We start from the raw sequence: 15,866 nt of genomic DNA, 5'->3' as shown, positions 1-15,866 counted from the left end.
ATTTACATTAAATATTTGTTTTCTCTTGCTAAGTACACTAGGTAGAGCATTGGATTGTCCTGCTAGCACATCTCATATCTACCCTTTTCTCCATTGTTCAGGCTGGTAGATGAGACCTTCACTATGGATGAGGTGTCTGACATGCTGGATGGTCTGCAGACCGTGGTTCACAGTGAAGTGGAGTCTGAGCTCATTAACACTGCACACACCAATGTGCTGCTACTTCGTCAACTCTTTTTTCAGGCCGAGAAGTGGTACTTGAAGCTCCAGACTGACGTTTCTGAACTGGAAAACCGGTAATGTATCTGGAGACGGGTATTCTACTCCACAGAGGGCTATAGTTGAATGGTGATATATTTGCAGCTATAGACGGGATGGGCAAGTAAACTAGTACTGTGAGCCAGGCCAGATGGGCTTTGTTTTTTTTCTGTCATGAATTGATTGAAATTGTATTGGATTTATAGGATCTCTCTTAATATAAGTTTTGTTTTTGTTTTTTTCCTTTGTGTTTTTTTTTTTTTCAGTGGGCTCAGACTTGCAAATAAATCAGGTTCATGGTGTTTGGTGACAAACTCCAGCTCAATAGAAGAACAAACTGAGCCTGGATAGAGAGAAACTGGGAAGGGAAGCTGCAGTGGTCCATGTAACTTACAAGGGCTATGTAAAAATTAAGGGCCTCTTTTATCAAGTCGTGCTAGTGGTTCCCACACGGCAGTGCCGACGGAGCCAATTCAGAGTGAATGGGCTTTGTCAGCATTATCACACAGGGAGCCACTAGTGTAGCTTTATATGAGGCCCTAAACTTTTTACAAGGTTACTTTGACTTCTGGTGTTTTATTTATTTATGTATTGGGATTTATTAACCACACTTATGAAGAGATTCACCCAAGATAGTGTTCATCAGGTACAGTTTAACATAAAATTTACAATTTTGTTAACAGCATAACAATATTAAACTGACCAAATATAAGCATAAATACAATCAATGAGGTAAACATGTAAATGGCAAATTTAAACCTAATAATAAGACTAACATGAAATGGTATGAAAATCATACACTTTTTTAACAGCACTGCAGTACAATCATATAACAGAAATATGATAAATGTCAGTACAATACAAACAATACCATATTTCATAGCGTCCCTCCAGACCAGCACAGCTGGGTTAGGCACTCCGACCAGCAGATGGAGACTGAGAACCACAAACTTTTCGAAAGACCTACACTATCCTTTGCAGTCCCCTGAAAGTCAGTAGTTCTCAGTCTGTAGCAGATGGATATGTTTTCCTGCGCAGTCCCGGTCTGAGGTTTGAGCTTGCTTTAATTTTGGTAAAATAAATATTCTAGTGGCTGCTAGTTTCTTCTCAGCGGTGCTAGTGCTCGTTTGTCAGCTGGACTGGGGTTGAGGTGTATGTCTTTTGCCCCGGGGGTGTCACCATGGAGGACAGGTCCCTCCCCCCATCCCTGTTGAGGATTCTATTCTGAAGTTGCCTCAGCTGTGCTTCTCTGCTTCAGTGAAGACAGCCAGCTTAGAGCGCAGTGGGGTCTGCTGATTACAAAAAAGTAAAAATAGTCCAGTTGATTGGGGTTTTGTACCTGCCTTCCCCTTGCAGTGTGCCATTTGCAGTCATGTTCCCTGGGATCTCAAGGAGGCATATTCTCGCATCCCGATTTGGAATCCCCACTAGCTGTTCCTGTTCTTTGCGGTCCTGGGCCGACACTTTCGATTCTAGACCCTTCCATTCGGCCTTGCCACGACTCCCAGGACCTTCACCAAGGTGATGGTGTTCATGGCGGCATTTCTTCACAGACAGGGTATCAGGGTACATCCTTGCCGGGACGATTGGATCCGGGCATCATCAAGGCAGAAAAGCCTGGATGCGACCTCCCAAGTGGTGTTGCTTCTTCAGTCGGGTTTGCAAACTGCAGGGTCAGTTTCAGAGGCTGCTGAGACGTCCTTTCCTTCAGGCATGGGATTATGTGCAAGTGCTGGGCTCCATGGCAGCTTTGTTGAACATGAGCCGGGGCTCACATGCGGCCACTTCAGGCCTCGCTTCTCAGTCATTGGTGCCTTCTCCATCAGGACATTTCAGTCCTAGTTCCTTGGACTCAGCAGGCCAGGAGGAGCATGTTGTTGTGGTTGGCTCCGGGCAGCCTGCTGGAGGGCAAGCCTCTAGTGGCTCTGGACTGGATTGTAGTCACCACATTCACCAGCCTGTTGGGCAGGGGCACCCATGGCCTTCAGCTAGTGGCACAGGGTGAATAGTCGGTGTTTGAGGCAATGTGGTTAATCAAACAGCTGGAGCTCCGGGCAATCAGGAGAGCTGTAGTGGCTTTCGCTTCTGTTCTCCATCTGTGAGTGGTCCAAGTGCTGTTGGACAATGCTACAGTAGTGTTTTATGTTGACAGTCAGAGGGGCACTCGGAGTACAGCCCTGGGCTTTGAGGCTCAGCTTCACTTCGCCTGGGCAGAGAAGCATCTCCTACAGATCTCGGAAGTGCACATTGCGGGTGCTGTGAACACACAAGCGGACTTTCTCAGCCGGCATGCGCTGGATCTGGCTGAGCGAGAGCTCTCTGCTCGGGTCTTTGCACTCCTAACCTCCACTTTGTCCCAGCTCTGGACCTCATATCATGGAAGTGCAATGCCAAGGTTCTGCAATTCTTCAGTTACTGGTGGGAGCCGGGGTTGTTGGTGGTGGATGCATTTCTTCAGCGGTGACTCCTTTTTTATACGTGTTTCCCCCCCCCCCCCCCACCCACCCTTGGCCCATGGTGGACAGGTTGCTGGGTAAGGTGGCGCTCCATCTGGGCAGGGTGGTCCTGGTGGCCTTGTCTGGCCCAGGCGGCCATGGTATGTGAATCTTGTTCGTCTGTTGATCGCCAAGCCCTTGCCTCTTTCCCCAACTGTGGGGCTTCTACATCAGGGGCCTGTGTCCCCTTTTCGTGCCTTGCTGCAGATTGTAGCCTTTCTGCAGGACTATTTTAAGAAAGGCTTGGCTTTGAATTCCTTCAAGGTTTAGGTGGCGGCCCTGGCCTGTTACAGGGGTCATGTGAACAATTCTTTGTTGGCCTCCCATCCGGATGTGGTGTGCTTTTGTTTTGGGGGGGGGGGGCGGGGATTCAGTTGGTTGCAGCCTTCTTTCCAGCCCATCTGTCCACAGTGAGATCTTAACTTGGTCCCGCGGGGCCTTCAGGCAGCTCCCTTTGACTTGAGCACCTTCTGGGGATTTGGTGAAATATTGTATTCTTAAGATGGTGTTTATGGTCGCTATCGCGTCGATTTGCAGGGTTTCAGAGTTTTAGGATTGCTCTTGTCTGGATCCTTTCTTGGTCTTCACAGAGGGGGATGTTTCCATCTGTGCAGTTCCATCCTTTCTACCTAAGGTGACTTCTTCCTTCCACCTCAATCAGGCAGTGCTTCTTCTTTTCATAGAGAGGATTATTGGTCTGACTTTTCCTACCTCTGTCTGCTGGACGTTCGGTGGGCCTTGTTGCACTACCTGATGGTCACAAATGATCTTCAGTTGTTGGACCACCTGTTTGTGCTGTTTTCAAGGCCTCAGAAGGGCCACATGGTGCCCAAGACCACAATCTCCCGTTGCACGCGTGAGGTGATTGTTTCAGGGAAACAGCCCCCGGTGTTAGTGTGGGCTCATTCCTTTCGAGGGCTCACAACATCTTTTGCAGAGTCCCGAGAGGTGCCGCTGGTTGAGATTTGCAAATGTGCTATGTGGGCTTTGGTGTATTCCTTTGCGAAGCATTACCTCCTGAATGTGGTAGCATGGTGGGACATCAGTCCTTCTTGCGGGAGTGACTGGTTCCTACCCTACATGAGGACTGCTTTTGTACATCCCACTTGTCCTGGATTGATCTGTTGCCATGCTAAAAAAAGAAAAATTAGTTTCTCACTGGATAATTTTCTTTTCTTTAGTGCAATAGATCAATCCAGGAACCCTCTCTTCGAAAATTCTACTCATGTTGAAGTGTTTTTTTCTGGCTTCCCCTGACTTCTTTGTTTAGATGTAGATGTCACAGTTTCTGTGGATGGCAGCCTTTTGAGGGCTCTGAAGGTAGAGGAAGGAGATCCATCTGCAGAGGCTCTTGTGTGGTTTGGCTTCTTTTCCTCTACTTTGTTACCAGTATACTAGGAAGTGACACTAAGCATCGAGGCTTAAGGTACAGTGAAACTGTCCTCTATCTCCACATGCTGGTAAATGGGCATAACCCACTTGTTCTGGGTTGATCTGTTGCACTAAAGGAAAGAAAATTATCCGGTAAGAAACTAATTTTCCCTTGCATGTGCCTCAGGATAGGTGCGAAATTGATGGGGATACTTTTTCCAATAGACGTGTATTCTCATTGTTAACTGGGAAGTATAGCCCTGTCCTGTCGTCTTTTATATCTGTCTCTAGGATGTACACATCCAAATGGCTGCTTTCTAAAATTGCTAGTTGCATCTAGTTGCATATGCATGCAGTGTAGACACAAATGCCACTATTTACCCATCTAGATGCTTCTAAAATGACTTCCATAGTGTGTTTGAGCTAATCTTGTTCGTGGAAACTCAAAACTTTAGCAGATTGTGGGTTAGGTAACTTGAATAAGCATGTCATTTACTTACTGAAGGCATGCAAAATAGTGCTAGCATTCTAAACTGAGTATGTTCTTTTCTCTTTCCTCTTGACTCCTGCTGATACCTAGTGTCCTTCAGCACAGGAGCCAACTTTTCAAAATGATTGCGGGTGCTACCCAAATGGAAATTACCCCTTCCTAGGCACTGTCAAGGAGTTTGCTCAATACTGGTGTGCTACTACTACTACTATTTAGCATTTTTAAAGCGCTACAAAGCGTACGCAGCGCTGCACAAACATAGAAGAAAGCACCCAAAGAGCTGGCTCCTATGCTACAGCTATTGTACATCAAGTGAGTAAATCAAAGGAGAGGGAAAAGTTCCAGGAGAGCCTTGTGTATCACGAAGGATCTTCAGAGTGGTGTGAGATTATGTGGTTGTTGGAAAAGGGAGTAAGGAAGGCTGAATCTGTCCACCTTGACTCAGAAGGGCACTGTCATCTAATCAGTTCTCCTCTATGATCAATCACCCTGTAGTCTAGGCACAATAGCAGTTGCATTACATAATCTGCTACTGCTTCAAAGCTCACAGATTAGATTTGTGCTCAAATCAATACTTGGTCAGCTGAAATGAGGAGTTTGTGTCTGTAAAACTCAGTCATGAGCCCATTTTTTTTATTTCATTCTTTTGTCCTATCCTAGGTTATTGCTGAGACTCAAAGGAAGAACTCTTGAGCACTCAGGGTTATCTTAAGGTGGTGAAAGGGGAGTTAGACTCATATTCCTTGTGTTTCACCAAACGGTTACCTGTAGTGTTTATTTAGTTAGATAGGGGTCCTTCTTCTAAGCTGCAGCAAAAGGGGGCCCTGCACTGGTGTCTGTGTGTGTTTATGATGCACACTGAGGCCCCCTTTTACTGCAGAGGGTAAAAGGCTTTTTTTTTTTTTTTTTTAAAGAAATGGCCATGCGGCAAGTGAAGCACTTGCCATGCAGTCATTTCGGCGGGAGCATTTACCACCACCTCAAGCTCCCACGCTAATCCGTCAGCATTGCCTGATAACCGCTGGGTAAACACTGGTGCTACAAAAATACTCACTCACTGAATAGTATGGAGGATACTTGGTATGAGAGGGAGAGTGAGGTTGAGTTCCGTATTAAGTTCATCATGATTTTATATATTTTTAATGATCTTTTGTTGTACTTTAAGATTGTAAACTACTTTGGAACATTTATTCATGGAAGAAGGAATATAAATTGCAAAAATGAAATGAACTTAGTAACTGCTGATTTACATAGGATAATTCTTCATTTGCATGTGCAGATTTGTGAAGTTTGCATGCTTATGCCAGGTCTTCTCTTTAATGTGCATGTTGAGGCCTTCCAGCATAGCTTGCTATCCTTAGCATGCATAAGAAGGCCTTAATGTTTATGGTAAAGTTTATTGCATAGGCTTCTAAATTAATTCACTGATTGTGCTGCCAGTATGTAACAGCCTGTTTTTTTATCTTTTGTCCTTGAAGAGCACTGTTAGAACAAGTTGCAGAATTTGAAAAGGCAGAATTTACATCATCCAGCATGAAGGTAGGTTTGTGTTCTCGAAGAGCACTGCTTGCTTGAGAAGAAAGGGATTTTGGAGAGAGGGGAAGGGTTTTAGAAGGATAACACCCTGGGCACTTTGGGAAGAGGGTAAGGTTTTAATGTGCAGAGGTCCTGGGTGCTTTGAGGAGAGAATAGGGTTTTTCTTTGCAGTGTCTGTGAGTGCCTTGGGGAAAGGGGAGGAATCAAACATTGGTCAGCAGTATTAAGTAGCTGCTTACAGGTCTATACAATTGCTGCTTCCATGATTCTGGCATATATTTGTATAGGTATTTTTTAGAGAGACTGTGCAGGTACAAAATACTGTTTGTAGTGAATTTTTAAGGATAACCACAGGGAAATATTGAGGGCTTATAATAGACATGTAGCAAGGATTTCCTTTCAGTAATTGGCAGTGACGCTCTGCCTTGTGTTGCTTTTATTATTCTTAAATATTAACAGTGGGTGGATGCAGATTATAATATTTTAATGCAAAGATTTCTAGGCTCATATCACAGAAAAGGGAGTAGGGGATGACACAATGACTTTCAGCCAAAGGGTAGATCTGAAAGCAGTCTTTGGGGGCCTTTTACAAAGCCACACTAGCGTTTTTGGCTCATGGTAAAAATCAGCTTGCGATAAACACTGAGAGACTCATTATATTCCTGTGCGCGTCTCGGCGTTTACCACAAGCTGATTTCTACCGTGGCTTAATAAAAAAAAACCTTTATTAAGTAAAGTGATAGTTTATACCCCTGACGCAGCCTGAGGGCGAAACGTGGCCACGTCGGGTATTGTTCCAACTTATGAAACCTCTAAAAAAAATAGCACAAAAACATAAAAATAGCAAATAGCTATAAAAAATAGTCAAAAAATCACAAGAGATAATCCAGGCACAGAATGTAAAATAGTAAACAGACAATAAATATATTAAAACAGGATATGTCTATAGTACAAATTGAAGGAGAATAGATAAAATAACAACCAACCTGTTAAATATAAATGCTGTGGCAGTGGTGCCACCTCTATATGCTGAACAGATCCCGCCTCAAACAAACGAGAAGTGCAACAAACTACAAGAAACAAGCAATGCAGTATTGTAAAACCATGAAAGAAGACTCCGGAGAGCATGGGGCAGGACTTGAAATATATAAATACCACCAAATCTGATTTTAAAAAGGAAAAGAAATGTACCAAAGCAGAAAAATCAAGGCATAAAAGGATATGGCACTGGGTACTGTTCGGGGACTATCACACCAGTACCGCATGCATGTATCGATACACCTAAAAATCTACAATCAAAAAGACAGGGGACAAAAACTTAATTGGCCAAAGATGTAAAAGAAGTGCAGGCACAAAAAATGTCATTATGAAAAAGTAAAAGTGCACCAAAACAACGACTTGAAAAGTCAGGGAGAGAAATGCCCATCAGTAAAAATGACCATACGCAGTTAAACTTGCCCTGCGCTAGAAAATCTTAAACAACCAGCTTTGAGAAACTTAGGTGCCATTTTACTAAGCTGCATAGGTGCCAATGCGCACCCAACGCATGGCAATTCGGAGTTACTGCCCAGATACAGCGTGGCCCATGCGGTAATTTTATTTTTTATGCACGTGTGCTATGCGCACCGGAAAATCATTTTTATTTTCTGGCATGCAGCAAAAATCAGGCGGTAACTCCAGCTTGACGTGTGTAGGCAATTACCACATGGTTAACGCAAGAGACCTTACCGTTAAGTCAGTGGTCAGTGATAAGGTCTCAGACCCAAAATAAACTCGCAGAAATTTTTATTTTGCTGCACGTCCATTTTCGCAAAAAAATGTTTAAAAAGGCATTTTTTCAGGCACGCTGAAAAATGGATCTGCACGCGGCCAAAACCCGCACCTATACTAGCGCAGGCCATTTTTCAGCGCACCTTAGTAAAAGGACCCCTTACTCTAAAACTTATTCTAAAACACATTACCAACAGGTACTGTGAAGTATAAGATAAAAGGAGGAAAAGCCCGCCAAAATCTCTACTGTGAACTAATGGGAGTGTCTGAAGCCATGAACAGGGGAATTATTAGAGATTTTGGCAGGCTTTTCCTCCTTTTATCTCATACTTCACAGTACCTGTTGGTAATGTGTTTTAGAGTAAGTTTCTCAAAGCTGGTTGGTTTTTTTTTCAAGCGCAGAGCAAGTTTAACTCCTTACTTTGATGCCTTAGTAAACTGTTCATCTACTATTGAGAGTCGTGAGTCACCCTCTAATTTGTGCTGCATCTTGTGTTCTTTGTAGAGGTTTTCTCCTGTTTTCCTTGTGCATTACAGGCATTTCTCTCCCCAACTTTTTAAGAGTCTGTTATGGCGCAATTTTACGTTTCCATAATGACGCTTTGGTGTATGTTTTCCTTTTAAAAAAATCAGATTTGGTGGTTTCTATACATTTCCAGCCCTGTTTAAACCATTTTAAATGAAGATACAGCTTGTTGGTGGGCTTTGGGCCCCCTCTCAAATTTCTGCCTTGGCCCCCTGCATGCTTAACACCAGCCCTGACAAAATATGTATTTTGGAGCCTGAGTTTCTGACAAGTGTGGAGATAATTCTTTATTTTCTTCTTATTGTCAAAAAATGTTATTCCCTTTAAACACTGGCTCAGGGAAATCCAGAGACCCATAGACCAAGACTTGCCCCATTAAATGAAGGTGGATCATCGGAGCTGCTCAATAAGGTAAGATTTGCTTTTTTTTTTTTTTTGATTGGGGGGATGACTCAGTTCAGCTACTGACTTGGGTTAGCAGAATGTTGACTACAGAGTGCTATAGATTGTTGATTATAGAGTGCTGCCTATGATAACCCTTAAATGGTATTCAGTAGATCATTTATTTAAAAGTGTAGGTAACAAGGTCCCCAGTATAAGCCTTTCCAGTACTTAACCTTCAGTTGTCCCAGCTGGAGGTGGTGGCACCAGAACGCGCTCACACCCAGCTTACTGGGACAGACCAGTTAAGGTCTGGCTGTAGTAAGCAATTTGAATCTGACTGAGAACCTCAGACATAACAAAGGCAAATAGCATAACAGAGCTCATAATTGAAACAAAACAAACAAACAAAAAAAGAACTGTATGGGGATCAATGTACTTTAACTACAAGAAAATTTCTAATTTTTATAATGTGATTTTAGGGTTTAAGGCAATGTGCTCATTTGGAAACAATGTTTTGAAACGTTCACAGGATTTCCTCCAGGTTTAAATGTGAAAGTACATGCCTGCTTTTTGTCTTGGTACCTTCTAAATGTGAAAAATACATGAGGATTTGAAAATGCAACGTGCAAGTGTCATGTTTGGCATCAACCAAAACACATTCCAAGGAATGTTTGGAATTTCTTGGAATGTGTTTTGGTTGAAGATGAACCTGACACATATTAGTACAGCTAAAAGTACATATGCATTTTCATTGTCTTGCGAGACAAGTCCTTGGAAAAACCTATTTGTCTGGACAAGCAGGGTAGCAAGTGGTCATTGACGGAGCCCTGCACAGGAAGGTAACTCCAGCTTTATCTCTTGAAGATTTTGAGCCACCTCACTGCGCATGCATGCCACTTTGTCCCTCCTGGTGTCAGTCTTCATCTTTTAGTGGAGCTGATTGGTTGTGTGTCACCAGAGTTTGCATCAACACAATTTCTTGTTTTCACATATTTTCACATATTTTCACATATTTTCTATTTTCCTTTAAAACGTTCGGTGCCAATTCTTATTAGTGCTTTCATTTTTATGTTTTCTTTTATTTTGCACATTCCACCCAGTGTAGGTCTCTGTCAAGGATCTTGGGACCCTCAGTTTGGGTGTTACTTTATAAAATCAAGTCTTTTGAATTTGTTGCAGTTATCTTTTTTGATGATATGTCCCAGAATAAAAGCCCCAGCAACTTTAAGAAGCACACCCAGTACAGCAAATGGTGTCTGGGGCCCAGCCATGATTCCTCTTGCTATTATGATTACAGATGTCACAGGTCTTTGTTCTCATGAGAAGCTGTGACTTTGATATCAGAAGCATCAGTCTCTGTGGGTTCCAGGGTTCCAGAACAGTACTGGAAGCTGGGGATGCGTTGACATAGGGTGTGTTGGTCACCCTCAGCATTAAGTATCGATAGGAGGCCATTGGGACTGGTCATTCTCAGAGTACCACCCAAAGAAGAGGAAGGATTCAACTTCGACTTCATTGATGCCAGACGGAGTCCAGAGCACAACCTCACTGGAGTAAAGCACTGAGAGCACAGTGTCTTTGAAGCACCTCAGATGGGAGGATTTGCTCATCCTTCCTCAATATCAGAGGGGATACAGTAGCCTCCATGGAGCTGAGACCAGGTCTCTGAAACAACTCAAGTGACTCAGGAGGATATGGTCACTCCAACTGCACTCCCTATGCCTCCGCTGATGGTGGCCTTCAAGGAGAAGCTCCTGAGGATATTAGATGAACACTCCACTCAATACAGTGCTGTGGCTACCACACTGTTAATGTCAGTGCACAAAGAGATCAGCTAGTCTTGAGACTTCTGCAAGAGAGGCACCAACACAGATCTTGAAGAGCCTCAAGATCACTATCTGCCACACCGATGTTGATCTTCAATGCACCCTCTCTTACCCCACAAAAATGTAAAAGAAACAGTACATATCAGCCTCTATGACAGCCTCAGATGTTATAGCCAGTCCTATTAGAGCAGCAAGCAGGTCCCTGGAGTAGCCTAGTGGGTAGTTCAGTGCACTGTGGAGAAGGGGACCCTGGCCCATAAGCCATCCTAACAGTTATACTTGTGGTGGACAGTGTGAGCCCTCCAAAACCCACCAAAAACCTACTGTACCCACATACAGGTGACATCTGCAGCCATAATAGCTATTGTAGTGGTGTACAGTTGGGTACAGTAGGTTTTTGGTGGGTTTTGAAGAGCTCACTATACAATATAAGGAAGCAATGGTGAGATGTGTACCTTGGAGCTTTTATGTGAAGTCCACTACAGTGCCTCCTAGGGTGCTCCACTGCTCTCCTGGGATATTTGTGTGCCCAGTTTACTGAGAATGCTGGCTCCTCCCACGTCTCAATGACTTGATTTTGTTCGTTTTTCACTTGGACCTTTTTTTTTTTTTTTTTTTTTTAATGGACCAAAAAGATAAACTCATAGAGCACAAACACATCTAGCAAATAGCCATTTTCAGGGGGGGGGGGGGGAAGAAAGATGTTTTCTGGTTTGAAAATTATCATTTTCATTACTCTATTTTTGGGCGTTTTCAGCAAAACTTCCAAATCCAATTTAGACATCATATTGAAAATGTCCCTCCACGTAACTTTGTAAGTCTAAGTGCTTTGAAAATACGCCTCTGTGTAACTTTATAAGTCTAAGTGCTTTGAAAATATGCCTTTGTGTATTGCAGGCATATTGTTCTGTGTTTACCTCCATGTCTGTTGGTGGAAATGTAGGGTAACAATATGGACCTTCACCTTAGGCTTCTCATGGGACGGTTCTTGTGGTTCATTATTCAGTTTTTCGCTTACTGGTTTTGTGAGGAATTACTGGCAAGTCTCCTAGAAACACAGCCTTTTATTGACAGTGATAATAATGTCACTGCAAAGCTGTGCTCTCTGTTTCTATCATCTGCTGGCAGGGAAGAATGAACTCATCCACCTGAACTGGTCTAGCAGGATTCAAGGAAAGGAAATGAACAGGTAAGGCTAAATTTAATCGTTTACTCAGTCTGTGTTAACTATGTAAATAGCCTTAACTGCTCTCATTTATAAAACATTTTCCATATCATCATGCTGATCAATCCATAGACTGGTGGGTTGTGTCCATCTACCAGCAGGTGGAGATAGAGAGCAATCCTTTTGCTTTCCTATATGTGGTCATGTGCTGCCGGAAACTCCTCAGTATGTTCTCTATCTCAGCAGGTGGTGGTCACACACACAGCAGCAGCTCTGGCTAGGTCTCCAAGCCTAATTTTTAGGTTTTGTTGAGTACCTGGGGTTGAGGGCTCTTCTTGAGCAAGTGCAAACCTGGTGGCGCCAGGTCCCTCCTTTTCTCCCCCCTCCCGCTGGCTCCGTTAAAAAAAAAAAAAAAAAATTTTGGACGTCCTTAAAGGTGTTTATTTCGACGTTTATTTAAACGTTTATTGCAGCTACTCACTGGGACACCAGGTCGTTACAGCTCGGAGCGAGAAGCAGGTAATTTTTACCTTTTTATAGCGGGCAGGGGTTTCCCCGATCGATCTCCACGTGGCCTATGACGTCGGAGGGCGAGGGCGCGAAGAATCGCTCCCCGGACCGCGTGTGCGCTTCTAGCGGGGATGCGGGGGTCTTAAAGTCTGATTCGCCCTTGTTGGGTGTCAGTTCGGAGGCCGGTCAGTGTCCCGGGTCTTCCTCCGGTGCGGCAGTTTTTCCCGCCATAAACGCCCATCCCCCGCTGCTCGCCTCCACCATCTTGGCCGGCCACTCTGCTCGGACGGCTTCTTCTTGGGCCGCCCTTGAGCTGGAAGACGTTAATGCCATGGCCGCCCTTGATTTGGGCGACGGCAAAAAAGCGGGTAAAGTTAAGCGCCGTTCTTCCCGCGCGGCTCCTTCGTGGAGTGTCGCGCCGGACGCCATCTTGGATGCGCAGCATGTTTCTCCCCTGCTCTTGCGAGCGCCGGTTGAGGGTGCGTCTAGGGCTGTGGCCCAGGCTGCTGAAGTGCACAGTCTGGGGGGTTTCTCCCCCGAGTTTATTTTGCTGCTGCATCAGGCCTTCCTTATGCAAAACGCTGCCCCTTCTCCCTTGTCCGATAAAGGGGTTGAGGCCCCCAGAAGTAAACGCCCTCGGGTGGATTCCCAGGCCTTAGAGGACGCTGTTTCCTCTGATGTAGATGAGGGCAGCGTATCTGAGTTCTCCCAACGGTCCTTTGGGGATTCCTTGGAGGAGACGGATTCCCGCTCGGATGGAGCGGATGACCCCTCTGCAGCGCGGATCTTTCGCTCAGAGGATTTGCCCAACCTGTTAGTGCAGGCCATGAGCATTTTGAAGATTTCCTGTCCAGAGGACGTCTCTCCCTCAGCCCCTGTTGGCTCCGCCATTATGCTGGGGACGAAGCGCCCGCCTAGAACCTTCCAGGTGCATGATGCCATGCACACCTTAATTTCGGCTCAATGGGATGTCCCGGAAGCGAGCCTCAAAGTGGCTAGGGCTATGTCCCGCCTCTATCCTTTGCCTGAAGGTGAACGGGAGGCCTTTCTTTGGCCTACCGTGGATTCTTTAATCACTGCGGTGACTAAGAAAACGGCGTTGCCGGTGGAAGGTGGCACGGCCCTAAAGGACGCCCAAGACAGAAGATTGGAGGCGGCCTTAAGGTCGTCCTTCGAGGTGGCTGCTTTAAGTTTGCAGGCCTCAGTTTGCGGCTCCTATGTGGCCAGGGCGTGCCTGACGATTGTGCAGCGGGCTTCCCACTCGGATCCTTCCTTGAGGGCTGATTGACCGGCCCTGGAATCGGGCTTGGCTTATTTGGCAGACTTACTGTATGCTGTCTTGAGAGCCTTGGCTAAAGGTATGGCTCAGACAGTCTCTGCGCGGCAGTGGCTTTGGCTGAAACATTGGTCTGCTGACCACGCCTCTAAGTCCCGCCTGGCTAAGTTGCCTTTTAAAGGCAAGCTGCTCTTTGGGGTTGAGCTGGACAAAATTGTGACCGATCTCGGCACGTCTAAGGGCAAGAGGTTACCAGAGGTCAGGGCTCGGGCCAGTGCTCGCCCCGGTATCTCCAGAGGACGGTTTCAGGAAGCCTGTCGGTACCGCCCGGGCAAGTCGGGCTCCTCTGCCCCCTCTTCCTTCAAGAGGAATTTCTCCCCCAAGCAGCATTCCTTTCGCAAAGACCGCTGTTCCGGAGGTGCGCCCTCCGGTCCTCCCCCAGGGTCTCGTACCCAATGACGGGGTCCTGGTCCATGGCCCAGTGCAGATTGGAGGACGCCTGTCCTCGTTTCTGGGCGAGTGGACCAGGGTAACTTCAGACGCTTGGGTGCTGGAAGTCATCAGAGACGGCTACAAGCTAGAGTTCTGCCGACCCTTAAGAGACGGGTTTGTACTCTCTCCCTGCAAGTCTCCGGTCAAAGCTGTGGCAGTGCAGCAGACCTTGGACAATCTGATCCGCCTGGGTGCGGTCATTCCGGATGCCAGAAAATCAGCTTGGCAAGGGGCGTTACTCCATTTACTTTGTGGTACCAAAGAAAGGAGGTTCTGTACGGCCTATCCTCGACCTCAAAGGGGTCAATCGGGCCTTGAAAGTTCGGCACTTTCGCATGGAGACTCTCCGCTCTGTTATAGCGGCAGTGAAGGCAGGGGAGTTCCTGGCATCCTTGGACATCAAGGAAGCGTACTTGCATATTCCCATCTGGCCTCCTCATCAACGCTTTCTGCGTTTTGCAGTCCTGGGCCGACACTTCCAGTTCAGAGCCCTCCCGTTCGGGTTGGCTACTGCTCCGCGGACCTTCTCCAAAGTAATGGTGGTCATCGCGGCCTTCCTGCGAAAGGAAGGAGTACAAGTCCATCCTTATCTGGACGACTGGTTGATCCGAGCCCCCTCTTATGCAGAGTGCGGCAAAGCTGTGGACCGGGTGATTGCTCTTTTGAGCTCCCTGGGGTGGATCATCAATTGGGAGAAAAGCCAGCTGCGCCCGACTCAGTCCCTGGAGTATCTGGGAGTTCGATTCGACACCCAAGTGGGCAGAGTGTTCCTGCCGGACAATCGGATTGTCAAACTTCAGGCTCAGGTGGACCAGTTCCTAGTAGCCTCTCCGCTTCGGGCTTGGGACTATGTGCAGCTGTTGGGCTCTCTGACGGCCACGATGGAAGTAGTGCCCTGGGCCAGGGCTCATATGAGACCACTACAACACTCTCTGCTGCAGCGCTGGACTCCGGTGTCGGAGGATTATGCTGTGCGCCTTCCCTTGGACCCAGCAGTGCGCAAGGCGCTGAGCTGGTGGCTGAAGACAGACAAGTTGTCTGCAGGGATGCCTCTTGTGACCCCGGAGTGGATTGTCGTCACGACAGACGCCTCTTTGACGGGCTGGGGAGCCCACTGCTTGGGAAGGACAGCGCAGGGGCTCTGGTCTCCTGCAGAGGCAAAGTGGTCTATCAACCTCCTGGAATTCAGAGCCATTCGGTTGGCGCTTTTGGAGTTCCTCCCGGTACTGGCGTTGAAGCCAGTACGGGTCCTGTCGAACAACGCCATGGCTGTGGCCTATGTCAACCGCCAGGGAGGTACCAAGGGCGCCCCTCTAGCCAAGGAAGCCATGAATCTATGCCAGTGGGCGGAAGCGAACCTGGAACAGCTGTCAGCGGCCCACATTGCTGGAGTCATGAATGTCAAGGCGGACTTTCTCAGTCGCCATACCTTGGATCCCGGAGAGTGGCAGTTATCGGCTCAGGCGTTCTTGGACATCACGAAGCGCTGGGGCCAGCCGAGCCTAGATCTGATGGCGTCATCAGCCAATTGCCAAGTGCCGCGCTTTTTCAGCAGAGGACGGGACCCTCGATCTCTGGGAGTAGATGCTCTTCTCCAACTGTGGCCGACACAGGAGCTTCTCTATGTGTTCCCGCCCTGGCCCATGTTGGGCAGGGTACTAGACCGGGTGGCAAAGCATCCGGGCCGAATAATCCTGGTGGGTCCAGACTGGCCTAGACGTCCCTGGTATGCGGATTTGATCAGGCTCTCAGTGGATGACCCTCTGC

General features: G+C 46.6%; 1 protein-coding gene across 1 annotated transcript in view; it reads left to right on the top strand.

Annotated features, from left to right (window-relative positions):
• Positions 1–15,866, top strand: part of LZTFL1 (leucine zipper transcription factor like 1) — a 66,826-nt gene that overhangs the window by 14,508 nt on the left and 36,452 nt on the right. Inside the window, exons 3-5 of the mRNA XM_030204336.1 lie at positions 102–296; positions 6,093–6,153; positions 8,786–8,857. Of these exons, the coding sequence (XP_030060196.1) occupies positions 102–296; positions 6,093–6,153; positions 8,786–8,857 (328 nt within the window). The remainder of the gene's footprint in view (positions 1–101; positions 297–6,092; positions 6,154–8,785; positions 8,858–15,866) is intronic.

The sequence above is a fragment of the Microcaecilia unicolor genome, chromosome 1, assembly GCF_901765095.1.
Source record: "Microcaecilia unicolor chromosome 1, aMicUni1.1, whole genome shotgun sequence".
In the NCBI taxonomy this organism is placed as follows: Eukaryota; Metazoa; Chordata; class Amphibia; order Gymnophiona; family Siphonopidae; genus Microcaecilia; species Microcaecilia unicolor.
The sequence above is the reverse complement of the archived record's forward strand: the minus strand, read 5'-3'. Positions and strand labels throughout refer to the sequence as shown.